Raw genomic sequence first — 25,438 nt, 5'->3', positions numbered from 1 at the left:
AGTTGCATTGTTCTCTCCAAACACTGTTTTAAAAAAAAGTAACGTTGCACCAAAGCATCAGATTAAAGACTTTTGTCGTCCAGTTTTTTTTATTTTATTTTATTTATTTAAAAAAAAAAAGATTAATCATCCAAATGAAAATTATTGAATTTGTTGTAATTTATCATCCAATAAGTTGATTTATTGCGACTGGCTTAGACACAAATCGGCATCCTTTTGGTGGGAAAGTTGTGAAAAGATTGGAATTGGTTTGTTCAGACTGCCATGAAAAAGTCGGATCTGGGTCCCGTTTGCCTGCTGTGTGAACAAGAGACCCGGTTGGGTCCAGTCTGCTTTGTATCAAATCCACATTTGGGCCTTGAACATTTTTATCTCCTGAAATAAAATTTAGTGATGCAGCTTAAACTGAGTTTGAGACCAACTTGTGTGCAAACCCAGTTCCAGTGTAGTGACTGCCCCCTCTTTCTGCAGCCCATCATGTTCCGAGGTGAGGTGCGTCTGAACGTGGAGGAGAAGAAGACGAGGGCCGTGCGTGAGCGGGAGACCCGAGGCGGAGACGACCGTCGGGACATGCGGCGCAGCGACCGGGGCCCTGGAGGTCCGCGAGGCATCGTGGGACCTGGAATGATGCGCGAACGCGACGGGAGGGGCCCGCCGCCCCGAGGCGGCATGGCCCCCAAACCCAGCATGGGTCCCGGAAGAGGCTCCGGCGGGCAGGGGGAGAACCGCTTCACCCCGCAACGCCGCTGAGAAGAGCGCCACCTGAAGTGTGGAAGTAGTATCGTGTTCCTCATCCTCAGCCGTACTCATAAATGTATAAAGTATATATTTGGTGGTGTATTCTTTTTCTTTTTGGCTTTTTTTTCCTCTTCTTGCTTTGGAATGTGACACAGTCTGTCAACCACTTTGTGAAATAGACAAAACAAGCAAACAGAAAAAAAACAAAAAATGTTCGCTGATTAGTTGTGAGCTGAGCATCCTTTTTTGGGGGTATTTCAAGAGTTCAAACTTGAATTTGTCAATTTGTGAATAAAGGCAACCCAAGCAGGACTAATCTGCCACATTTAGGAGGGACTGATGAGACTTTTAATCTACAGCAGTGCAGCCCATCACTTTCAGAGATTATAAACCTTGACTTAAACTTGAGGCGTTGATTCATGAAATTCCTCAATTGCACATTTTCTATTGTAGTTTTCTGCCCGGTATTGTCGAGGAAGAGTGAGATGCAGAATTGGTTGCAGTTTCAGAGGAAAAGCCTTTCATCTTTTCCTGTTTTCAGGCAAAAAGAGACCACTGCTACAGATTTGCATAATGCACTAAAGGTACTTCTGTCTCTTTACGTTGTCGTCCTCGTTGGACCGCGGCTGGAGAGAAGCGAAACAGCCTGGCTGCTGTGACCGATGTACTTCTCAAATGTTTGACCCAAAACTACTCTGCAGTCACTGCTGGATGGACAAGCAAATCTACAACATTATTTTTATTTTTTATTTTATTTTTGTCATTTGTAAATTAAGTTCAACCTGGACTTGACCTTTCACCAAATGAGTGAGTGGGGCGGGGGGACAGAGGAGCAACAGATGGATGATGGCGGCTTGCTGTTTATATTTTGATTCCAGCTTTTTGTTTTTCTTGACTGCGAATCGGGGATGAGTGAAACCTTTCCTCCCTTCCTGTCATGAGTGCGGAGTAACCGAATAAATGTACAGCAAAAATCACGGTTTACTGTATGCTTTGCTTTTCTGTGTATAATTTTTATTTTCTCTCAACTCGATTTTAATGAGAAAAAAAAAAGAAAAAAGCATGATGGTGCCTTCTAGTTCACCTTTTCAAGTCTTACTGAAGAGCAAAGCGGTTCGGGGTGAAAAGAGCTGCTTCTTTTTGAACTTCTCTGCTGGGAGCAGACAGAAATAACAGTATTCATAGGATTTACGTTCTTCAGGGGCAGATTTCACTCTTTCTGTACTGTTCGACTACCTAAGATGATCTGCTGTGAGCTTTGTACATTTTTATTTGCTGTAATTTGTCTTCTTTTGGGTTTTGTAGAGACAACCGGTGCCTGCAGTTTTGTTAAATGGTTAATAAATGCATCTAAGGAACTTTTTACCCTCCTCCCAAAAACAAAAGGTACAGTACACGATGAAATGTTTAACCCCGGTTTACCAGATCGCGGCTCGACATGGGCTTGGTTTACTGTTAAACCTTTTTATTTTTGCACCTCATGGCAGCACTTTGGATAATCCTTGGACTCAAGTTTCCCAACAGTTTTGTACCTGCAGCCTTCAGTCGAGTAAATAATTGTGGACATTTTTCTATTGTCAATGCATTTGTATTTTCATATGCTGATCATTCACTGTGCTCATTTGTAGTCGTCTTTTTGTTTTGTTTTTCCTGCTTACGGCCATACTAGTCAGCGCTGCGCTCATCTGAAGGGATCAGTTTTTTGCTTTTGAATCATCCGGTAGGGAGGGAAGACTTCGGTTTCTGTCGGGGAAAGGAAGACATGAGCGTTTAGTTTCTTTTTTTTATTTTTGTGATTATTTTGTGTTGCACTGAAATGAAAAAGTTAAATGATGTAGCATTTTTCTTTTTTTCCTTATTCTTTGACAAATATACTTTGGTCTTCCTCGTCTGGCTGGTGTTGCACTAATTTTAAGGTTCTTGGGACAATCTAAACAACAGGACTTTCAAGAAAATTTCTCCAGCAATGGAAAAGGCAAAATGTGGAATTGATTGCTCTCACTTGTGGCGTAACTCTCAATACTTGAGATGGCTGTAAACTAATTGGACTTTACATCTGTCATTCGATTACAGCTGGACTTGTTTCAAGTCTCATAACAGCTTACAGATGTGGCTGTAAGCTAATTGGATTTTACATCTGTCATAGTTGCTCACAGCTGTTTCTGTAAGCTGATCAGACTTTACAGCTGTAAATTTTACAGCTGGACTGTACTTATTCAACTTACTGTAGCTTACAGCCATGGCTGTAACACAGTCACACTCACAGTCATTGCTTTAAGCTAATTGGCTTGTACTTCCGTCATTATAGTAGCTTAAAACCATGGCTGTGAGGTAATTGGACTTTACAGCTGAAACACTGAAATTTGACTTTACATCCGTCAGTTTTACAGCTGGACTTGTCACTGTTGTCACAACAGGCTGTAAGCTAATTGGACTTTACAGTTGTCATCATAGCAGCATACAGTCATGGCTGTTGGCATTACAGCAGTGGTCCATGAGGAGAGAGGGTGAAGAAGAGCCATCATGCTTTCAGAACAATACATATTACTAATGGAAACGTTGTTAAATTTCCAGTCTGTAGGTTTCCCAGATTGTTCTTTTGTGTCCAAATCCTGTCCAAGGTAAAAGTGAATCTGTGAATTTATTCCCCCCTCATTAAATCGAACCATTCCAGCCCTTTGAGTGAAAATAGAAATGCCTTGCTGGCATTAGCAGTTGTGGTGAACAGCTGGCTGCCATCATAGTTTTACTGTGTTTACCCTTTAACTTTTATTCTAGTGCAAAATGTTCCAGATGGAGATTTCTTTCGTTTTTAGTTGTTTTTAGTTTAGATTTTATTTTATTTTCCCGCTTTTGCAATCCTGAATGTGTTGGATTTAAATACAATAAACTACTGATAACAGTTCTGCTCACATTGTCATGTTTACAGCTAATTTAGAGGTGGTGCTGAAAATTTAAACATTAAATGAGTGAGTGATGTCTGCAGGCCGTACAATGTTAAATGTTTCTTTTTTTTTCTCCTTCCTGTGACGTAATAAAGCTCTGCTCTGTATTTGATTCTCCTGTATGAAAGATACACAGCATTCCTAAATTTTATGCTTACTTTGCCTTTTTTAACATTACAACCACAAACTTCAAAGCATTTTGTTGGGCTTTCATGTGATAAACAGTTTATAATTGTGAAGAAAAATGATACCTAGCTTTCTTTTATAGCAATTAAAACGTTAAAAATCTGGAAAGTGTGGCGTGCATTTGTATTCTGAAGTCTTTTGCAGAGTCTTGACAAGTTTTAATCAGCACTTCTGACATAAAGCATCCCGAGAACATAAAGAGTACAACCAGGTTGATGTTTATAATTTGTATTTTTCAAATAAAATTAAGTGAATTTTGTGGTTGTAATGTTCTGGATGCCTTATTGTCCCATCAGTCATCCTGTGTCACATCTTAGAACCAGGATTGCTATGAAGTATACAAATCAGATAAAAACATTCTTTATATGTCCCAAAGTGAAATTAAATGTAACTCATTTTATCCAAGATTTTTTTTTAAGTTGTTGAAAGGTTTTGAAAGTTGTTGGAAGGATCTCCTCCAGCAGTCTGTATTCCAGGGAGTCTTAAGAAGCCTCTGACTGAAGACACTGTTTTAGACAGTCTCATGAAGAGGATGCTCAGGGTTTTCTTGATTTTATAAAGAACCTTTTAGACTTATAGAAGATCTGTATTACCTTTAAAGGACCAATTGAGGCAGATATATCGATAAAACTGTTAAACTTTTAAAATATGAATGAATATGCACATCTGTATTTGATGAAAACTTCTTGAAATTCAATATTAAGCATATTTTCACATAAATGTAAATTGGCCAAATACAAATAAAACTACTTGACTGACAAATAATATTCAAAGCTTTTGATTAAAGTACTATTAATCTCTGGCCTACCTGAACGCATTTTTGTGAATGTTGTTAGGACAGTTATCTTGCATATTAAGGGTTAGGGTTAAACCACCGTGATAAATATCAGTGCCTAAAATAGAAATGACAGAATGAAAAGCTATGGCATTTATGTCTTCTGGTATCTTCTGAACTTACAACCCAAATTTCACTATCAGTGGTAGAATAATATTTGTTTACTGCAGGCGTCCACTTTTAAATGCTTCACTGGACTTGCATCTAAACAAAAGTTCAGACATTATCACCTTGTTTAGTGTTGTAAGATGATTCAAGATTCATAGTCAGTTTTATTTGCAAGAGAGTTAAGATGCAGTTTGAAATTTGTAACTCTACTTTCTTGCAATTTCTTTCTACTAACTTAGAAAATATTTAGTCTGACCTGAGGAGTTATTAGGGAAACAAAGGCTCCTCAACCAGCGTCATTAGATGCTAACGGAGAAATAATTTTAATTTGGATCATTACAAATCTTGTTACTGGTTCACTTCACAATATTCGTTAGGACTGGTAAGAAAATTAGTTCATTACCACCATTAAAGTTTTCTGAAGAGGCTTTAGTCTTTGATCATATTATAAATGAATGGGAGTTGGTTTAAAAATATTTATTTCAGAGCATAAAAGTCAAAAGAAAAAGTCTAAAAAGTCTAAAGACTGCAATATATTTTATACACCAATCCAGGTTGGAATAGCATTTTAAAAATCGATGAGTGTACTGGCCCTTTAAATAATCAGCTCCTTCAGCTGCTGATCGGCCACGTATCGCCACGTCTGCGCGCATGCGCACTGGCCTCATTTGTGTTCCGGGGCTCGGTCAGTGAAGGAAATTCGACCAAAGCCCTTCATTTCTCGTTTTTATAAACACTTTCTTGTAACTGAGGCACAAGGTTCTTCCTTTAAACACTCAGAAGCATTGGATATTTAATATTCAGGATGAATTTCTTCAGGGGAGTGATGGGAGGGCAGACTGCCGGGCCGCAACCGTCAGGAGCAGAGACGGTAGGAATGCTAATCAATTAGCTGCTTGTTCGGTCTGTGGCTCATACATTTCACCTAAAGTAAAAACACATTGCTCAATAATGTATGCACACTAACATACACTTGTCTTTTAATGTTAATCTCTATTTTTTTCTTTATATCATTCAAATTACTTATGAGAGGCAGACCTTTCTGAATCAGAAAGCTAGCCATGCTACATAGCAAAAGTAGCAAATCTGTCAGTTAGCTGTTGATGCGTGAAATTTACCTGCTAACTGACCTCAAACAGTTAAAAGTTGTGTCGAAGAAAATGGCCAAAAGAAGTTTTATATCACCAGTGTTTAATTTCTAATTCTTCATCCAAAATTCGTTTGAATCACAAACTGTATCACCAGCAGAAAAACGTTACTAAGAACTTTGATCAGATCTAGAGATGGATCAACTGGTAATTCCGCTTTGTAAACCTAAAAACACAATCAGCAGATACTTCCCTGCAGGTCTACAGCAAAGTATTGATGTGTGTTGCTGCCATAGTCTGTTCAAAGTACTGAAGCTTTTTGCGCTACATGTGCTTTTGATTTCAAAACCAATAATTGTTTGCTGACTACCATAATTATCATGTAATTATCAGATTTTATTTACAGAGCGCTTCTCATATGAGAAAGGGCATAAATTCTAAACAGAACTTAGTCAAATAATAAATGGTTGTAAAAACAGAGGTTGGAGCTAGCAATCTAAATCTATAAACAATACTTAAAAATAGTAAATATAATGAAATAAGAGTGTATTTCTTGAAGTAGTTAAACATAAATAGGTTAACTTAAACTAAGCAGGTTTTTCAACATAAACTATTGATGTTTTTGTTTAAAACATCAACACCCAACTTCTCTCATCTTAAGGCTTACAGTAAGAAAATACACCCATACTTTATCAACTGCCACCAAAAGTTATTTAAATATAACACCGATACTGTTGTAGAAGAAATTAATTTATTTCACAAATCATTAGTTGTTTTTTTCTCCCTGTGATCAGATTCAGAAACTGTGTGACCGGGTCGCCTCTTCAACACTACTAGAAGATCGCAGAGATGCCGTCCGAGCGCTTAAGTCTCTCTCAAAGGTAAAAATAAAAAAAAGATCTGGTTATCTTTCTGAAAGGTACGGTGGAGTACTGTTTCCAGAAACTGAAATGTTGACCTTTTTGCAGAAATATCGTATGGAAGTTGGCACACAGGCAATGGATCACTTGATAAACATTCTGCAAACCGACAGGTATGCAAAGGTTCTGCAATATTACTGTGCATTGCAAAAATAACAGATTTTGCAGGAGGGAGGAAATAAGTGTTTGATCGAAGCTGCCACTTTTAAGGTTGTTCACATAAAACCAAGCAGTCTCAATTTGTATTCATTTGAATTAATTTTAATGTGGAGAATGATTGTCAAATGGCCTGCACTTGTATAGCGTTTTATCAAGTCCTCAGGCCTCCAAAGTGCTTCTCGCTACATTCAGTCATTCACATGCTGATTGTAGCAAACCACTGGATAGTAGCTGCCCCAGATAGGCTTCCTTTTTGCTCTTCTTTTCCCATTTTCAACTTTATTTAGTAAAAAAAAAAAATCTTCTACTGACCAAACAATGATTTTACCTACAGGCTCTTTGTAGGTTAAATGTTGACCTACAGAGAGCCTGCTTCTAGAGTTTTAGTGCAGTGTGTTGCAGCAATTGTTTATATTTGCTTGGTTTCACAATTTAGAAATGAAATGCGTTTAGTAAACAATGTTGCTCTTTTAAATTCAACAGATCTGACTCAGAAATCCTGGGATATGCTTTGGACACACTCTACAATGTAATCAGTAACGATGAGGAGGAAGAACAAGGTACTACTGGTTTCATCTCATCACACGAGGCAGAAATTGCTGCAAAGTTTCACTATTAAGCAAAACCTAGTCAGAATATTGTTCCTCCTCAGTGTTTGGCAGCTGCAGATTCAGTTTTATGTTTGCATGTGTAAAAGTGTTGAGTTGGACCACATTCAGTCTGCATCCTCTCCTCCATATATGGACCGTGACTGCGTCATGTAAAGACTCTTGTCTCTCTCTTCTCTTTCATGTGTTAACCCTACAGATGAATCAGAAGGTAAAAATATTTTACTGTGCATGATGCAAACACTTTTAACCACCAACTCCTGCCAGTTATCCATGATCCTTTTGTTTTGGATGTGGAAGGAAGTTCATTATTATTTTTGTTGGGATTTTTTACACTTTGAGCATCCTAAAAAACATTTGAATTACTCAGATGTGTTTTTATGGCATGCCTTCATGAGAATCTGTCAGCTGTGGCATAAATTAAAAGCATTTCCTCCTTCTCATCCTTCCCTCTCTGTCACAGGAAACCATGTTATGTTTGTTCATTACTGAAATAAATGCACCTTTGCTGTTGATAAATTACTAAACATGTAACCAGGTTCCCTAAAATCCAGGAAGGTGTTTGAGTTGCAACACCAACGCTTTGCTAACCCCACAGTGCTCTCTGCTGAATCTTTCCTCAAAGTTCTCAGTCTTTCTTTGTTTTTTGCAGTAAATGCTTATATTTTTCTGTAGTTAATCTTTTATTTATTCACTGCTTTGTCAAGTATTTACTTTTTCAGATCATCTCAGTTCTAAATATGTTTTGTTTTTTAAGTTATTAAAATCTGTGGATTTACAGGAACAGAAACTAAATATTTATCTGTCCACATTCCAAATATATCAACCAAATATATCCCAATATGCAGAAGGGAAACCTTCTTAGCCACGCTGTGTAGAAGGTAATATCTAGTCTTCCTATAGTTCAGCGAATCAGTACCAAGGAAAATGAATGGCACTCCTTGATTGGCTGCTTTCTAAACACCAGCCAGTAGCATGTGAAGTAGCATTGCACTTAAATATTTTAACCTCCCAAACTACATTTTTTCAGGGACGCTCTACTTGTCTGAAAAAAATCCATGAATAACTTAATTACAGTCCTTTGAAAAAGTCCATGAATACTGAACCATGTAAAGTTGGTAGTCCAGTGGAGTGTGAATCTCGTCCCGTATCGTCTTGGCTCAGCCACACAGTTTATGACTGATCAGCACAGATCAGAACTGATATCGTTGTTCATAACTGTGGAAGAAACCTTTTTTTACGATCCATTTCCATCATGAAACCGAGCTGCTTTTTATAAACTACCACCATATTCCTTAAAGATGGGAGCTTCCAGAAAGTGTGCTTCCTCTTGGAGTATTTAAATAAAATCTTATCTGAGACGGGGAATTTCCTTTTGCCAGATGAAAACGCTCAGAAGCAGGCCGACGACCTTGGGACCCAATTCACAGAGACATTCATCCAGGACCCAGAGCATATAACCCTGCTCCTCACCATGCTAGAGGTACTGCAGTAGCAACACGCCAGCCATGTCTGAGCTGCAGAGCTGTCTGCACTTCAGTGCACTGGTTTTATTGTTTTTTGTTTTAAAGGAGTTTGACTTCCATGTGCGCTGGCCCGGCGTAAAGCTGCTTACTGCTCTCCTAAAGAACCAGGGTGTCCAGGTGCAGGGGATCATTCTCGTCAGCCCGATGGGTGAGTTTCCTCCAACGCTTCATGTTTTCACTCCCAGGCCTTTAGGAGTCACTCTTATGTTAACAAATTCCTCCTTATTTCACCTTGATTATGGCGATTAATCAATTATTTTTGCCGTTTGATGGATTGGTCTGGCGATTAATCGGGTTCAAAAATGGCACATACTACAGATTTTTTTATTTAACCACTTAATCCTGTTTTATACAGTAATAGAAGTGCATTAAAAGATGCAAATTAATAATTCAATTTCTTTTTAAATAAGAAAACAAACATTTTAATACCGAAAATGGAATACCATTCCTTTAGTAAATAGGAAGTGCGTGAAGCTAAAACTATTCCACTTGAGGATGTTTTGCTAAAACATGTTTGCGGACACAGATGTTTTTACCTTAAATGAGATTTGGATTAATTACTGCTCCAGATCTGTTTTTCACCAAATTGCTGATTTTGGGTTTGTTTACTCCTGTCATAGATTGCTAAATTAGTTGACGATTATTTCAATAATCCATTCATCACGATTAATCCTTTTAATTGTTCCAGCTTTACTTGAAAGCTGTTTATTTATTCATATTTGATTGAGAAATACATTTATTTCCTTCCATAGGTGTTTCCAGGTTAATGGACCTTTTGGCGGACTCGAGGGAAGTAATTCGTAATGATGTGAGTGTATTTGTGAAGTTCTTCAGAAAGTAGATGTCTGAACGGATCTGTGACAGCTGCTAAATGCTGTTTGCTCTCCGTTAGGGCTTATTGCTGCTTCAGCAGCTGACCAAAGGCAACGCAGCCATTCAGAAGATCGTGGCGTTTGAGAACGCCTTCGAACGTCTGCTGGATATCATCACAGAAGAAGGCAGCAGTGATGGAGGTGAAAAGACTACTGAACGGTTAAAGTTGGTTGTTGTTCCATATAATGACATATTTTCAGTAGAAATACATCATTGGTAGGCATAAGTACATATAGGCAAAAATGAATGTTTCATTGTGACTTGTTCTTTCACCAGTAACGTCTCAAACATTTAGGAGAGGGATCTTTGAATTATAATAATAATAAAAATCATGCACCTAGGCTTATTTTATACCTTGGATGTTATCCTTTTGTTTGCTTTTGTAGATCAGTCTTGAGCATAAGAATTTGGCTTTTTTCACCAAGATAGTTTACAAAAATAAAGTATTGAAAGGCACAATGAGCATCAGTTTTATATTTTAAAATGGTCTTGCTTTTTGCACACATTCAAACCAGCATCTGATGTGGATGTTTTTTGTAAAAAAGTAAATGTTTTTTGTAAAAAGTACCAGAGTAAAACAAAAAAAAAAAACTCTGGTCATTTAGCTTTAAAAAAATCAAGGATTTGCCAGTGTTGTCAACACACCAAACAATTTAGCACAGAACCCATTTAAATTGTATTTTTGGGCACAATTTGTTTAGTTAAATCTTTAAAATCTCACCAAGTTGATTCATGCTAATTGTACAGCTGGAAATGAGGGGCCAAATGTCAAACAGGAACTTTGAATTTTCCTCAGAAAGCCCAGAAACTGTTGATAAAACGACTTGAAGCCAGACATCTTGGCTCCTCTTCATTTCCTGATCCGTTGTCGTCTCTGTGTCCAGGCATCGTGGTTGAGGATTGTTTGCTGTTGCTTCTGAACCTGCTGAAGAACAACAGCTCCAACCAGAACTTCTTCAAGGAGGGCTCCTACATCCAGAGGATGAAGCCGTGGTTCGAAGTCGGGGACGATAACTCCGGCTGGTCAGCACAGAAAGTCACAAACCTCCACCTCATGCTGCAGGTAGCGCACAAACTGTTGCTTTCAATCTAAATTAGCAACCAGATTAGCTTTAGCAGCACATATGACTGTTTTTTTTTAATTTTTTTTTTTACATTATCCCAGCTGGTGCGAGTGATGGTGTCACCTGTGAACTCACCTGGAGCCACAGCCAGCTGTCAGAAGTGCATGTATCAGTGTGGCCTGTTGCAGCAGCTGTGTACCATCCTCATGGCGACCGGTGTCCCTGCTGACATCCTCACAGAGGTAATAATCCCAACAGGACTCTCAGATTACACATTCATAACCCCACCTGGCAAAACTATGTGACATTTACCATGTTGTGACAAGGCCTGCCATGAAAAATTACTTTAGTAACCGATTTAAAATATTTCTAAAGTGGCACAACAAAATCAGTGTTTTTGATTGTAGAAAAATCACAAAAATAGTTGCAAAATCCTTGAGGGACAGATGGATGGTGATAAATTATGTTTTGAGACCATTTTCTAGCAATTTGTTGGTAATGGCATGTTAATGTAAGTATACCCTCTCAAAGACCAGTAAACTTTCATATTGTAAAGAACACTTACGACTGGAGCTGGAAGATATTTTAAATATTCAAAATACAGAAAAACAAAAATGATAACTTAAATGGGGGAAAAAACCTCCTTAAAACCAAAACCATAAATAAAATTAAAAAACAAAATTACTCTTCAAGAAATAATCAGAATTTTAATTTAATATGCGATTAATTGATTAATTGCGACAGCCTTAACTGTGCTTTGAGATATTTTGTGTCTTTAGATGTGCAACGTTGCAGCTATAACTAGTTCTGTTTATTCTAGGGTGTGAATGCACATGCTTGCCACACTTTTCAGATCCAAGTTGGTCCTTTGCATCAAATCCCAATAAAATACCTTGAATTTTCCATTAATAACATGACTGAAATGTGAAGACGTTCCAAAACGTTTCCAAGTTCTGATTCGGCTGTTTTTCCTCCCAGACAATAAACACAGTTTCCGAGGTCATCAGGGGGTCACAGGTCAACCAGGACTACTTTGCTTCTGTCAACGCCCCGTCGAACCCTCCGAGGTAAACGCAGCCGCCATGTTTTGAAGCTTCCACCCGCTTCTGACTGGTTTTCCTTCAGGGATGTGTTGGGATGTTTGTGTTTCAGGCCGGCCATCGTGGTTCTGCTGATGTCCATGGTGAACGAGAGGCAGCCGTTCGTGCTGCGCTGCGCCGTCCTCTACTGCTTCCAGTGCTTCCTTTTCAAGAACCAGAAAGGTCAGGGGGAGATTGTCGCAACCCTGCTGCCCTCCACCATCGACGGTACGTTTCCTGTTCACATCCTTCGTGGTTCGACCTAGGACAGTGGTTGATTGTTAGACTTTTGCTGAGGTAGATATGATTGGTGGAGAAGATCGGCTCCACATTTAAGTATCAGCCCATCACCGATCTCCCAAAATGAAGGAAATCGGCTGGCCGATGAATTGGTGCATCCCTAGTTCAAAGTGCTTTACATCATATAAACATCACATTGTCAACAATTGAGAAAAACCAGTAACATGCATTACATTTTGTCAAATGCCGTCATTAAAATCATCAATTCTTTGGTAAAAGACCAAAGAGCCACTTCTCTTGCTGGAGTTTGTTTTGGTTGTATCTACCCAGAATTCCCTGCGCTGTAGTCCGTTTCCTGTTTTTGAAGTAGTCTCTGGTCCACTTGCGTTCACATATGCATTCAAACCACCAGAGTTCACTTCTGCCGAACTGGGATCGAGGGTTTTTAGGCTAACCAGAGTTGATGTTTTTGGTCGATTGGGGATTCACACCTCCTGATCTGAACCAGACTTCCAAGACAAACGGACTGGAGTTTGATTAAAGTGGACCAAACAGGGCTGGTGTGAACACACCCTTACTCATTCTTCCTCTTTGTTTCCTGCAGCTAACTCCATCTCAGCCGGCCAGCTGCTGTGCGGCGGCCTGTTCTCGGCGGACTCTCTGTCTAACTGGTGTGCGGCCGTGGCTTTAGCTCACACGCTGCAGGACAACCTGACCCAGAAGGAGCAGCTGCTCAGGGTGCAGCTCGCCACCAGCCTGGGCAAGCCACCAGTCTCACTGCTGCAGCAGTGCACCAACATCCTGTCTCAGGTAGAGAACGCCTCCTGCCTTCGCCTCTTTCAGGCTGGGTGCTTCTGGGTAGCGTAGCTGTAACTCTGAAATGCGAAGCTCAATGAAGTTGTGGTTTTTCAGGGAGATAAGATCGTCCGGCGGGTGAGTAAAGTGCCTCTGCAGTGTGTATGTGTGTGTTTTTGAGTCTTTGGGTGGTCGTTTTTGGCTTGGTCTGAATAGTAGGGGTCTCTGGGTTCCCACATGTTGGTGAAACTTGCTTCCCTTTAACCTTTTAGCGCCCTGCTTTGCCCCTAATGTAAAGCCTCGTTAGTGTAACACAGACGTTTTGGTTGCATTGACTGACCACAGAAACGCACAGAAAACAAGAGAGGTAGACAGGAGAGCAACAGAAACTACTGCTGCTGCTGGTTGTTGTCGTCCTAACGGCTGAATTGACATGATGCCGACTTCGCCCTCATGTGGACGTAGCGCAATCCTCCATCAATCATTCCAGGGCGTTTTTCATCAACTGACCAATTGGCGGTCCCAATTTGCCTGGAAGTAGACGCACCGCTTATCTGAAGGAGCTGACCTTCAACAACATTGCTAATGCTTATCATAGCAAACACGCTGCGGTCAGAGACAATTTGAGGAAAATAATAGGAAATCATGGCCAATTAGAGGGTGGATTGCCATTTCTTAGGTTTCAAAAACCCAAACGGAGTCTGGAGTAACGCAAGAAATGGATCAATTCCTTCAGCCGACCTCATGTCCGGTTGAATGAAGCTGTGATCAACAGCAGCTGCCACATGTTCATCTGAATGAAGGTAACTGGCAGTAAACATCCAATTTTTTTGTCTTAGCGACACTTATTGATAGTCAAATCAAAGATTATTAAGCGAAGGTAGTCATGCTTGATTTTATGTGTGTAGATTTCAATGTTGGCTCTATGGCAGCATGTAAACGTGCTGCAGTAACTGCAGTATTTACATTTGAGCACCGTTCTATGCTACTGTTTATTTTTTGTGCATTTTCCTGATGGCAGATTTTCACAAGCCGGTTTCATTAAATTATTACTCACCCGTTTTCTACGTGTAAAATGCGTTCACACTCTCATCCAGTGAGGCGTTATGTCCCTCATCATTTTTCCTCTTAGGCTTTATCGTTGATTTCTCTGTTGTTTCTCGATAAAAACTTTATAGACCTGATATACGACTTCTTTTTTTATTTATTTTCTGGGCCTTCATCTTTGACTCAGTGTTGGCTGGTAAGGCAAAAATTACTCAAAGCATGTCTTTGGTACCACATTAAGTTCCACTACCTCTGCTATTACAACACTGTTTGTTAGGGGTTTGCTTTACTTTCTCATGGGGGCGGAGTCGGCATCATGTCAGTTGTCTCTGTGCTACCAGCTCTGAGGAAGTTTGTGCTGTGGCTAATCTGGGGTCTTGTCCTCTTCAAGTTAGGAGCTTTTGCTGTTATTGTTCTTAATTATGCAAGTCTTTTTTTCACAAGTTACTTTTTAAATTCCAGTAGGGTCCAACAGAACCTTTGTGGGAAAAAGCACTTCTCTTCATTAACTTGATTTTGACTGTTATGTAACTTAAGACCTTTTATACACTGGTGCTTTCACTGACCAGAAGATACAAACAAATACAAATTTATAAATGCTAAACCTTCACAACACACTAAATCTGCAAAGTCTGTTTTAAACATCTGCCTGACAAATGACGTTCTTTTTAGTCTGCAGTATTACCGTCCTGGGAACTCATCGTATTTGTCTTACGCCTTCGCTGTCGCCTCGGTAGACATGTCGGATGATGAGGTCGCATGTTAGCAAACGAAGCTGAAATAAAACTGATTTAATATTTAAAATGTCAATCAGAAGAACCAAAATACAAAGTTATGTAAGATTCTGATATTTTAATGGTTAAAATGAAAAATTAATATCATTCAAAAATAACAAATTCAGTTAGAAAAATAACTTTTCCAAATTGTTTTTTTTTTTTCAATTTAAAAACTAGCACTTACAGAAGGTAGTGTACATTAATAAGGCAGGGTAACGTATGTAAATTTTTATGGTGTTGACTTTACTTGAAATAGTTCAGCAGGTAACCAAACAAAGCTGGTGTATAAACAAGAGGTCTCACTTTCACATAAACTGTGTTCCTTTGTCTCTCTGGTGCATTTTTGGTTAAAACCAACTGATTTCTTTCTGAGAAACACAATGGTTCAAAAAGTCAGACTAGCTGTGATATGACCGTTCTGACTGCAGATGCGTTGAAAATGGCTGGACACATATCAGAATTAATACCACTATGGAAGTGGCACAAATCTGTTTATTTATTTTTTATTTTTTGTGGTGAAAAGATCAGCATGGGGTCGTTCAAACTGCCGTGAAAAAATCAGATTTTGGTCAGATTTGCATAACTTAGATTCTGGAAATTAAAAAAAAAAATCTATATTTTGCTGCTATTTTGATTAAAATAAAAGTTAATTCTGATCGTCCACATGAAATAAACTGATTCGAGTTTTTGTTTTTGGCCTTTAAACTTGGAACACGTCATAGTTTGCTTTTTTGATTCTTGTTTCATTTTTCTGTTTCCTCATTTTTTGCATTTCGTCACATTTGGAGACTAAAGCTGAGAAGGTGACTTTTCAAAGTTGTTGTATTACTTAAAGCAGATAAGTTTTATTTTCCCCTCTGCTCTTCCGTTGCTCAGATTGTCGTTAATTACGCTTGTCTACCATCGTTTTCACAGCAGGAAACATGTTTCTTCTCGTCGTAAGGCATGCTGAGCATTTTTAATGCATCAGGATGCAGCTTATACAACATTTTTTATTTTTACATCACGGCACCTTTTTCACTACAGCTTCTTTTCTGCTTAAAATATACTACTACTTGGGGAAAAAACAGATTTTAATAGGATTGAATTGATTCCTTTCTGAAAAGCATATTTAGTTGATTTTATTTTGCATGTTTTGCTACAAATTAAACATTCAGCTTTAATTTGCAAAACAATAACATTTTGAATTTGTGATTCTTTTTAAATGAGTTTTGCCCTGCAGGCCTGCATGCTAACCTGTTTTAACTAATTATAACCATATTAACAGTGGATGCCTTTTGAAGCATTGCTTTGATACATTAACCCAATCCTGGAAACTGAAAAAACAAACATTAAAACTTTTTGCTCATTTAGTCACATTGTTTTTTACCTCCTTTATGTCAGGATAATAAATTGGATTATTATTTTTTTAATTATTATTTTATACTTTTTTCTTGTTTTTGGGGTTTATTTTGCTACTCTGTCCATTTTTTAAGAAATATATCCTCCTGTTACTTGAAAGCCTTCAATTTGATCACATTTCCTTACGAAGAAGTGTTTTTAGAACAAAATGGTGGGATTGTTCTTCGGCAGCTCGCTGATGTTTGTAAACGTTTGCTTCCTCTTCCTCTCTTTCTGCAGGGCAGCAAAGTACAGACCAGGGTGGGCCTTCTCATGCTGCTCTGCACGTGGATCAGCAACTGTCCCATCGCTGTCACACACTTCCTGCACAACCAGGAAAATGTTCCCTTCGTATCCTTCATTTCAAACGCCTTTGCTGCTTTTCACTCGGATCTGCTGCTCAGTCTGTGGCATGTTGGGTTCGTCCTGCACAGGTTGTTTTGGACTTTTTATAGGCATTGTAAAGTAACAGGGATGAATGGTACTGTACATGCAGAGCTTCTGAACTAGGAAAAATGTATCTGTTATTCCAAGTAGGAATGAAACAATCTGATTAATCGTGATGAATCAGTTATTGAAATAACCGTTAACTAATTTAGTAACCCAGACTCTAAAAAGGCCATTTGCTGAAAGAAAACGTATTCAGAGCAGTAATTAAGCCAAAATTAGACAAAAATATGTACACATTTTACATTTAAGATGTAAAAAAAACTCATCAGAACTTTTCATGTGGCAGTTTTAGCTTCACCTGGTTCAATTTCTGTAAAAAAACCCAAAACTTTAAAGAATCTCCTGTTAAGCACCTTTTCTATCCACTTATTAATCTGTTAATCCAAAATTAATCACCAGATTCTTCCTACACTTCCTTAACTGTATTAATGTTAAGTCGAGCAGAAATGACTGAACTTTTCACTTGCTGATGTTAGAAGTTTGAATCCTTTGCTACAAATCATCAAGCTTAAAGGAATGCTATGCTGTTGCATTTTAGGCAGTAAAATGTTTTTTGTATTTAAATAGGAATTTAATTCATTTGGATCTTTTAATACATTTCTAATATTGTATAAATATGTAATAAAATAAAAAAACTGCAGAATATGCCAGTTTTTTTATCTAATTAATGGTTAGAATACTTAATAAAATAATTATTTGCAGCATTAATTTCTACAAAAAAATAAATTATGATAGCGGAGACCTGGCTGCATAAAAGATGTCAAAGCTTTATTTGTTACTCTAATTACTTAAAAAATAAAAGCAAACAGAAAATGCCTCCAAAATTATCCAAAGTTATGCAAGAATAAGTTTAATTTGTTTGAAATGTCCCCGTTAACCTGCGGCAGTGCTCATCCTGAGGGTTGGTCCTTGACGTTGGGGCTGCTGCAGCTGACGGCTCAAATCTCAGAGAATCTGGGAGAAGACGAACGGCTCGTCCAGGGTCTGTGCGCTCTCCTGCTCGGGATCTGCATCTACTATAACGACAACTCACTGGAAAACTACACCAAGTAAGTGTCCCTGTGTCAGAGAACGAACACGATGAGCTGTCTTCTCAGAAGGACTGAATGCAAATGTTACTTTTTCCATGTCTATTATCGGCTATCGACAGTCCAGAAAGTTACTGGTTAGCAAATTCGTCCCAAAAATAACCTGGTAAGATTTTTTGTTTTGTTGCAGTGGAGTGTTCCTTTAAAACAACCTGCTCAGAGTTTTCATTTTCTCGTTCAGGGAGAAGCTAAAGCAGCTGATCGAGAAGCGCATCGGGAAGGAAAACTTTGTGGAGAAGCTCGGTTTCATCACCAAACATGAGCTGTATTCGCGGGCGGCGCTGAAGCCGCAGCCCATTTTCCCGTCTCCGGAACAGATGCTGTTCGACCACGAGTTCACCAGGCTGGTCAAAGAGCTGGAAGGTCTGTCCTCACTGCAGACCGGCCCTTCTGGAAGGTTTTTATTCAACCAGACAGAAGAGATGCAGATTCTCTTTCTGCTGCACACAGGTCTGATAACCAAAGCTGTCCACAAGTCCAGTGAGGAGGAGGAGAAGGAAGAGGAGGTGAAGAAGACGTTGGAGCAACATGATAACATTGTAACTCAGTACAAAGAGTTGATCAGAGAACAGGTAACTCCTGAAATCTATAAACAATTCACTGCAAAAATACAAAATCTTACCAAGTAATTGTGGTCTAGTTTCTCAGCACACTTTAAATAAGACAAAACTAAGTTAGAAATAGGAGGTTTGTTTAAGTCAATAATTCTGTACTATTGAGAAAAAAATAATGCGGAATAAGTACTTGAAAGTACTTATTCCATTGGCATTTTCACTTTTGGGAAAAATGTTTTGCTGTAAGTGAAATAATCATCCAGGGAACTAGAGCTTCATCAATATCAAGTAATTATTGACCTCAAGCTCCTGTAGGCCCTTTGCATGTTGTTGTTTACATCCAGAAACAGACGATTCTTTGGCCATTGTGCTGCTGCAGGGGAACAATCCTTTTAAAATGAAACTTGGAGATGTAAATATTAATTTTGTGCAGTGCGCCACACAAAGGGAAAAATAACGCAGAAAAACCGTTGAACAACTCAAAACCGCTGGTATTCTTTTTTTTGTCACACTCTGTGTCAGCTACGCTACACACAGACTCGTTGCCATAGCAACTGACAACCACGGCACTATATACATCAAGATCCAGACATTTCCCACACAAAGAACAGAACATTTGGTCCGTTACAGTTTCATGTTTTTAGGCTTGGTGTTTATTTTGCGGTTAATAATAAGTGATGCTGTGTTAGATTAGCTACTTGCTGCTATTGGCTAATCTACCACAGCAGTAGATTAGCTCATCTAAGCTCCTGCTCTACTGATGATCTGTCAGAGCTGGTGTTTCGGACGCCTTTTTTTATTTTTGCTGCCAGGGATCTATATCTTGCTGAAAAGTTACTTATAAGTTAATTTTGTCTTATTTATTTGTACTAAGATATTTTCACTAGAAACTATATGAAAATTACTTGGTAAGATTTATTGTTTTTGCCTCAGGTGTTTATTCTTTGCCAGCATGTTGAGTCTCTTTGTATTTGATGATCAGGACGCTCAGATTCAGGAGCTGAAGGAGAAAGTTTCATCGATGACGACTCAGACCGAACAGCTGCAGGCTACAGTCAGTCAGCAGCAGTCTCAGATTCAGCAGCACAAAGACCAGTACAACATCCTGAAACTCAAGCTAGGTGGGTCCGTCTGTTGGTGTCTAAATGAGGAGGATCATGGTCTGTCTCTACCTGATTTTAGTCAGAATCAAATTTAATAAGCTTAATTCATGCTCCTGAACATAAAATCATATTTTTCATCTGAAGGAACATAATTTGTCTGACAGTTTTTGGTCTTTGTGTTCAGGTAAGGAAAACCAGAGTCAGTCTAGCCAGGGGGACACTCAGTTGAACGGGCTGCAGACGGAGGAGCTTTCTCAGCTCAGGGAGGAGCTGGAGGAGCTCCGGAGGCAACAGACGCTCCTGCAGACGCAGCTCAGCGAGAAAGATGCACTAATCGACAGCCTGGTCAGTAGCATGGCGCTGCTCAGCTGTTCTAAAGACCTTAAATTTTTCATTTTGCATCTTCTATTTGTGTTATTTCATTACACCATCAACAGTAGCTGATGTCATTGTGAGGATCTGACACCTTTAGCAGTGGCTGTCGATGTTAGCAGGAGCTAACGCCATTAGCTAAGGCCATTAGCGCGAGCTAACGCAAAATCAAACTAAATTGGAAGGTAATGAGTGGATGTTTAAGTGATATTGAAGCATTCTTTAAGTCTTTGTAATGCCCTGTTGTAAACAGTTTGAGTTAGAAACTAGAGCTTCAAACTCTTGGATTGCCATTTCCAAGCAGCAGCTGCACACATGCTGGATTTTCCATCTGAGTCTCCCCTTTTTCTGTTTGGGCCACCTCAATTTCTATTTCATTTCTGCTTTTCCTTCATTTCGGTCTGAACGAAACTCGGCGATCAGAAATGACTGCTCTGACTGGACAGAGCTAGCGCCGTAGCGCCTAGCATACGTCATCTATACAGAATGAATTTCAGCGTAAACAAAATGACTATTTTTTCTTTATAAAAACTAAAAGGCCTTAAGTATTTTTTACCGCACTGTTTTTTTAAAATAATTTTTTACTCAAATTCTAATGTTAAAACTAATCATGGATCCTTTTAAAGCTGTGGCAGCAACTAGGCAACATTAATTAGTTTAAAATAGGATTTACATAATTTCCCAACCTGGATGTGTATTAAAAAGAAAAATATTTACATTTGCATCATATTAGTCATATTTGTGTGCAAATATGACTAATATTTGCACATATGACTTAAATCCTGATTTAAATCAGGATTTAAGTCATGATTTTTAAATCCATGATGTAAAAATCATGGAGTTAACATGATTTTTAAATGTTTTTTTTTTGTGTGTGTGTTTTTAATACAGAAGTCGGCAGCAAAAGCAGCTGAGTGTCCAGCAGGATCAGACAACACTGAGCTTCTCCAGGTGGGATTCATGACCTCAACTTTCACCTCTTCACAAACTTCAGCTTTACTTTAGAACAAGGGAGTCCAAAGTCGGTCCTTGGGGGGCGGCATCCTGCATGTTTTAGTTCTCTCCCTGGTTTAATGCACCTGGATCAAATGATGGCTCATTAGAGGCCTAAGAGGAACACTGACTTGCTGAGGAGGTTGTTACAACCACTAAGGAGAGAACTAAAACATCCAGGATGCCGGCCCTCGAGGACCGACTTTGGGCTCCCCTGTTCTAGAAGGAAAACCTTAATCTCAGGAAGTAAAAGAAGCTCTTATGAACTTCATTTATTTCATCCCTACTAGTTACAGGTCCCTGCATTTGATTGTCTTCTGGTTGAAACATTCAGCAAAAACAACTAAAAATATCTAACACAGATCGATCACATACGTTCAAAATAAAAATAAAGTTCAAAACAAACGAATGATGCTGCTTGAAAACCCACGAAAGGACATTTACTTCCATATGTTAAGCAACAATTATACGGGAAAAACACAATATTAGATTAATAAGAATGATTCAGTATCGTTGTTAAGCAATTAATCAATAACATCAGAAATTAACATGACGAATGAAAGTGAATAATTTTGAATTACTGAGTTCATTTAATTTCCTTTTAGGATCAATAAAGTATTTTGGAATTGAATTTGATATTTTCTGAAGTGAAATTTTTTTTAGACTGACTTCATACTGCATTTTATTTATGATTTTATTTTGGATATTTAAAATATTTTCCATTTCCGGTGTTTAAATGTTCTTTACAAAATTTAAGTTTATAAGTCTGTGACAGGCAATTATGCCATTATCAACATATTCCTTTAAAATCACGATAACAATATTATCGTTTTTCCCCAATAATCACTGGAACAATTTATCATCGTTCCAGGCCTAGTAGTTGTTTTTTCTAAATACTTTCTTAAATTCATTCTTCTGATGTATCTCTAATACATTTTTCAGTAAATTATTCCATCTACAGAAAATTTGATTGACCTTTTGGAAATATAAATCTACCTTTGATTGTATGTCTAATTTGATAATAAAAAACAAATTACAATATATAATCTTTCACCATTTTGAACTTATGTTTCTTTTGAGTGATGTTTTAAAATGAACCTGAGTTTTGTCTTTATTTCTGTGTTGCAGGAACTGGAGGCATTAAAGAACCAGGTTCAGACCCATTTGGCAGAAATCGGCCTCCTGAAGGCCGAGAGGCAGGAGCTGCTGAGGAGAGCGGAAGCAGGGGTAAAGGTCATCAAAAATTATAACGATGTGACGTTCAGGACGCAAAAACACCAAATCTTACCAAGTATTTCTGTCTGGGTTCTAGTGCAAACATCTTAATACGCTCGAAATAAGACTATGGGGCCTCAGAAAGCTGACAGTGAAGTTTATGGGGTTCAATGTTTTTCATTTTTGCCATCTTACATTTTTTGTCATAATTTTTGTTTTTTGTTGTTCAGTATTTTTTATACAAGTTAAAATAATTATTTCTGATTCTCATTTTCTTATTGGCTGCTGAAAATTCAGAAAATCCATTTTCTGAGTTACGTAGCAAGAAAGAAATGAAGTCTGAGAAAAAGATGAAAGGAACTGGAAAACATGACAACTGTGGGAATAAAAGAAAATATTACATATTTTCTTAAAATCAAAAGAGGGGATTGTGATAAAAAAAATTATTTTGTAGTACGTAATGTTATATGTAAAAGGTTTGCTAGTAGAACTATTACTTTTTAATTGACATTCAAGTATTACTGACTCAAATTAAGCTCTTATTTCTTGCTAAAAAGTTACTTTTAAATCAGTTTGATCTTATTTCAAATATAATAAGATTATTTGCACTAAAAACTTGACAAAAATACTTTTGCTGTTGGAGTGTTAATCCCAGATGTTTAATTTCTGGTGTCTTCTTCCAGCCCTCTGACACAGCGCCCCCTAGTGACGGCTCCTCAGATGCAGCCAAGGCAGAACTGGAGAACCGACTGGCGGCTCAGACGGCGGAGATGGAGCAGCTGAAGGTGTGATGATCGGACCTTTGTCTTTCTCTCCGTGTGAATCAGCCGCCGCCGCGTCTCTCCTACCGTCTCTCTCTTTCTCCTCCTCGGTGCTTATTCAGGAGAGTCGATCAGGACTGGAGCAGCAGCTGGCGGCGGCCACCAGCACGGCGGCCATCTTGCAGACGGAGAAGGCCAAGCTGCAGACGGAGGTCCAGGAGTCCAAGAAGGAGCAGGACGACCTGCTGATGCTGCTGGCGGACCAGGACCAGAAGATCCACAGCCTCAAGCAGAGACTCAAAGACCTGGGAGAGACGGTACGGAAACATTCACTGGAGGTCAAACAAGGTCAAAAAACTTTACTGGAGGTCAAACAAGGTCAAACCTTTACTTCCTTCCTTCCTCCCTCCTTTCCTGTTTTCTTTCCTTCCTTCCCTTCCTTGATTCCTTTCTCCTCCTTTCCTTCCTTTCTGTTCTTCCATCCTCCATTCTTTACATATTTTCTGGGTTTTTCTCTTCTTTCTTTCCTTTTTGTTATTTCTTTCCTAGTTTTGTTAGTTCCCTCCTCACTTCCCTTTGATTCCTTCCTTTCTTTGTTTCTTCCCTCCCTTCTTTACATCCTTCCTTGTTTTAATCTTCTGAGAAGTTTCTCCATCAGCGTCTTTAACCAGAAACATGAATCTCTGTCACGACCTCCCAGGGGTCAGAGGTCGCCGTCTGACCCGGCTCTGTTCTGTCTGTTTGCTCTAGTTAGACTGTGGCCCTTCCCTTACAGGTGGAAGATGAAGACGACCTGCGGGACCAGACCTCTGACGAAGATGACGAAGACGAGGATTAGAGAGGAAACACTACAGAGAGAAGAAGAAGAGACTTCCTGCCTGAGAACCGGAGGACCGGCTTCGCGCTCGCCGATCCGGTTTCTCCTCCCGGCTGCCATGTTGTCTTCGTTTCCCCGTGTGTTGAGTTTCTGGACGTTTCTGTGTTCAAGCTGAGGTTCTTCTGAGGTTTAAGCTCGTCAGCGCGTTCATCCCACAGTGTTTCCCCGTCGGCATTTTATTTTATTCTGCTGTTCTACGTTTTCTAATCACAAACACAGAGTCTAGGTTGATTTTAACATCGTTTGAAGTGGGAAATCGGCTGTGGAGGAGTTTGGAAAGTAGCACACTTCACCTGGATTTCCTCCATTTCACCTCGACGGCTAAACCGCTCTACGATATGCTGCAAAACACTGAAAAACATGTAAAGACCACAGAAAATAAGACGTATTTTTTCAACTTTTTGTGCAGTTCTGGCATCCAGCTTCTGTATGATACTGTGTAACTTATCAATTTAAGAGCCACATTGAAAAGAATTAATAATCTATCTGTATGCCGTATGGAAAAAATATTTGTAGATAAATTAAATTTTACTAAATCTACAACCCAAGACATTTTGTGTTTGTTTTTCGCTGACTTTTCTGGGAAGGTAAATTTATTTACAAGGCACCTTTCAGTCAGATTGCTTTACAGGAAATTAGAATAGAAATATCCTTTATTAGCTGCACTTCCATTACAAACATCCTCAAAACTTTGTCAATAAACATAATTTACATTAAATAAGAAACACAATTAAAGCCACTTTAACGGCAGTCAGAAGTAAAAATGCATTTGGTGAAGTCTACTCAAGTACTGAGTAACTGACTAAATGATCAATTATTTGATATTTATAAATTACATAATCAAACAGACCAACATATAAAGTTAAGTGGAAATTTTGGCATGTTAAGGACCAACATGACAGTAATTCATATAGGTAACAAAAAAGAACAAAATTAGACAATTTTTTTCCAAATCAGTTTCTTTCAATAAAAACTTATGAAACTTTAATAAAAAACTGCAGGTGTGTGTCTGAGTCTGCTGAAAGTTTGGTTACAACACGTTTGTTTTTCATTCAGTGGGCAGAAAATAGACATTTTACTCAAGTAAGAGTAGAGATACTTTATAATAAAATTACTCAAGTTAAAGTAAACAGTACAGAGTAGTAAAAATACTCCTAAAAGTACTTTTTCCTCTAATTAACACTTTACTAAATCAGAAATTAATGTTTTTATGTCAATATTAAAAACTCTGCAACAGAATGCCCTTTAAATTGAAAATATTTTTAATTAAAATGCGAGTAATCAGCATTCTCTCTTTTTAGATGAATTCTTCTGTAATTGCGTTATTTGGTCAGAAGGGGGCGTCAAATATCCTGACAAACATCCTACATGACTTCATATGTTGTTCACATTAATATGAACGTTCAAAACAACGCTAATGATAAACTGGTTCCACCTACAGTTAAGATTCAAACATCCTGGTTCTACATTACGTCATCGTCACGTGAGCGTCTCCGACCATTCAGATGTCTGTGATTAAAAGGTGAACCAGCTGGAAGGTACAATATTATCCATGCAAATAATGTGACTCGACACGTCTCCGCTCTGTTCTGCACACGTCAGCATTTCATCACGTGAAAGATCCAGATCCCATTCATTAAAACAGAACCAGTTCACAA

General features: G+C 38.5%; 2 protein-coding genes across 9 annotated transcripts in view; both read left to right on the top strand.

Annotated features, from left to right (window-relative positions):
* The window catches only part of g3bp2a (G3BP stress granule assembly factor 2a), a 16,517-nt gene extending 12,546 nt beyond the window's left edge, over positions 1-3,971 (top strand). For all 4 annotated transcript variants that reach the window (XM_007561951.2, XM_007561952.2, XM_007561949.2 and 1 more), the window contains one exon: positions 472-3,971. In XM_007561951.2, coding sequence (XP_007562013.1) covers positions 472-750 — 279 coding nt within the window. In that variant the 3' untranslated portion in view covers positions 751-3,971. The remainder of the gene's footprint in view (positions 1-471) is intronic.
* Positions 3,972-5,454: 1,483 nt separating this feature from the next.
* LOC103144807 (general vesicular transport factor p115-like) lies at positions 5,455-24,328 on the top strand. Of its 5 annotated transcripts, none has more exons than XM_016676357.1 (26): positions 5,455-5,683; positions 6,695-6,781; positions 6,869-6,933; positions 7,463-7,539; positions 7,787-7,798; positions 8,970-9,070; positions 9,159-9,261; positions 9,866-9,921; positions 10,006-10,126; positions 10,871-11,049; positions 11,152-11,292; positions 12,029-12,117; positions 12,203-12,357; positions 12,974-13,179; positions 15,776-15,790; positions 16,608-16,718; positions 17,748-17,866; positions 18,087-18,268; positions 18,356-18,477; positions 19,442-19,580; positions 19,747-19,907; positions 20,826-20,885; positions 22,056-22,154; positions 22,826-22,927; positions 23,026-23,220; positions 23,679-24,328. In XM_016676357.1, exons 1-26 carry the CDS (start codon positions 5,618-5,620, stop codon positions 23,739-23,741), a joined length of 2,826 nt encoding a protein of 941 aa, XP_016531843.1. In that variant the 5' UTR covers positions 5,455-5,617; the 3' UTR covers positions 23,742-24,328. The 5 variants fall into 5 exon arrangements, with proteins under 5 accessions (XP_016531843.1, XP_007562006.1, XP_007562007.1 ...); XM_007561944.2 differs by lacking the exon at positions 15,776-15,790 and adding an exon at positions 13,282-13,302; XM_007561945.2 differs by lacking the exons at positions 7,787-7,798; positions 15,776-15,790 and adding an exon at positions 13,282-13,302.
* Positions 24,329-25,438: the final 1,110 nt, after the last annotated feature.

Source organism: Poecilia formosa, unplaced genomic scaffold, assembly GCF_000485575.1.
Source record: "Poecilia formosa unplaced genomic scaffold, Poecilia_formosa-5.1.2 Scaffold132, whole genome shotgun sequence".
NCBI classification, from domain to species: domain Eukaryota; kingdom Metazoa; phylum Chordata; class Actinopteri; order Cyprinodontiformes; family Poeciliidae; genus Poecilia; species Poecilia formosa.
The sequence above is the reverse complement of the archived record's forward strand: the minus strand, read 5'-3'. Positions and strand labels throughout refer to the sequence as shown.

Coding starts and splice junctions, on each gene's coding strand:
- LOC103144807 (XM_007561944.2), top strand. CDS start 5,618: ATGAATTTCTTCAGGGGAGTGATGGGAGGGCAGACTGCCGGGCCGCAA. Junction 9,071..9,158: donor TGCTCCTCACCATGCTAGAG/GTACTGCAGTAG, acceptor TTTGTTTTAAAG/GAGTTTGACTTCCATGTGCG. Junction 12,118..12,202: donor GCCCCGTCGAACCCTCCGAG/GTAAACGCAGCC, acceptor TTTGTGTTTCAG/GCCGGCCATCGTGGTTCTGC.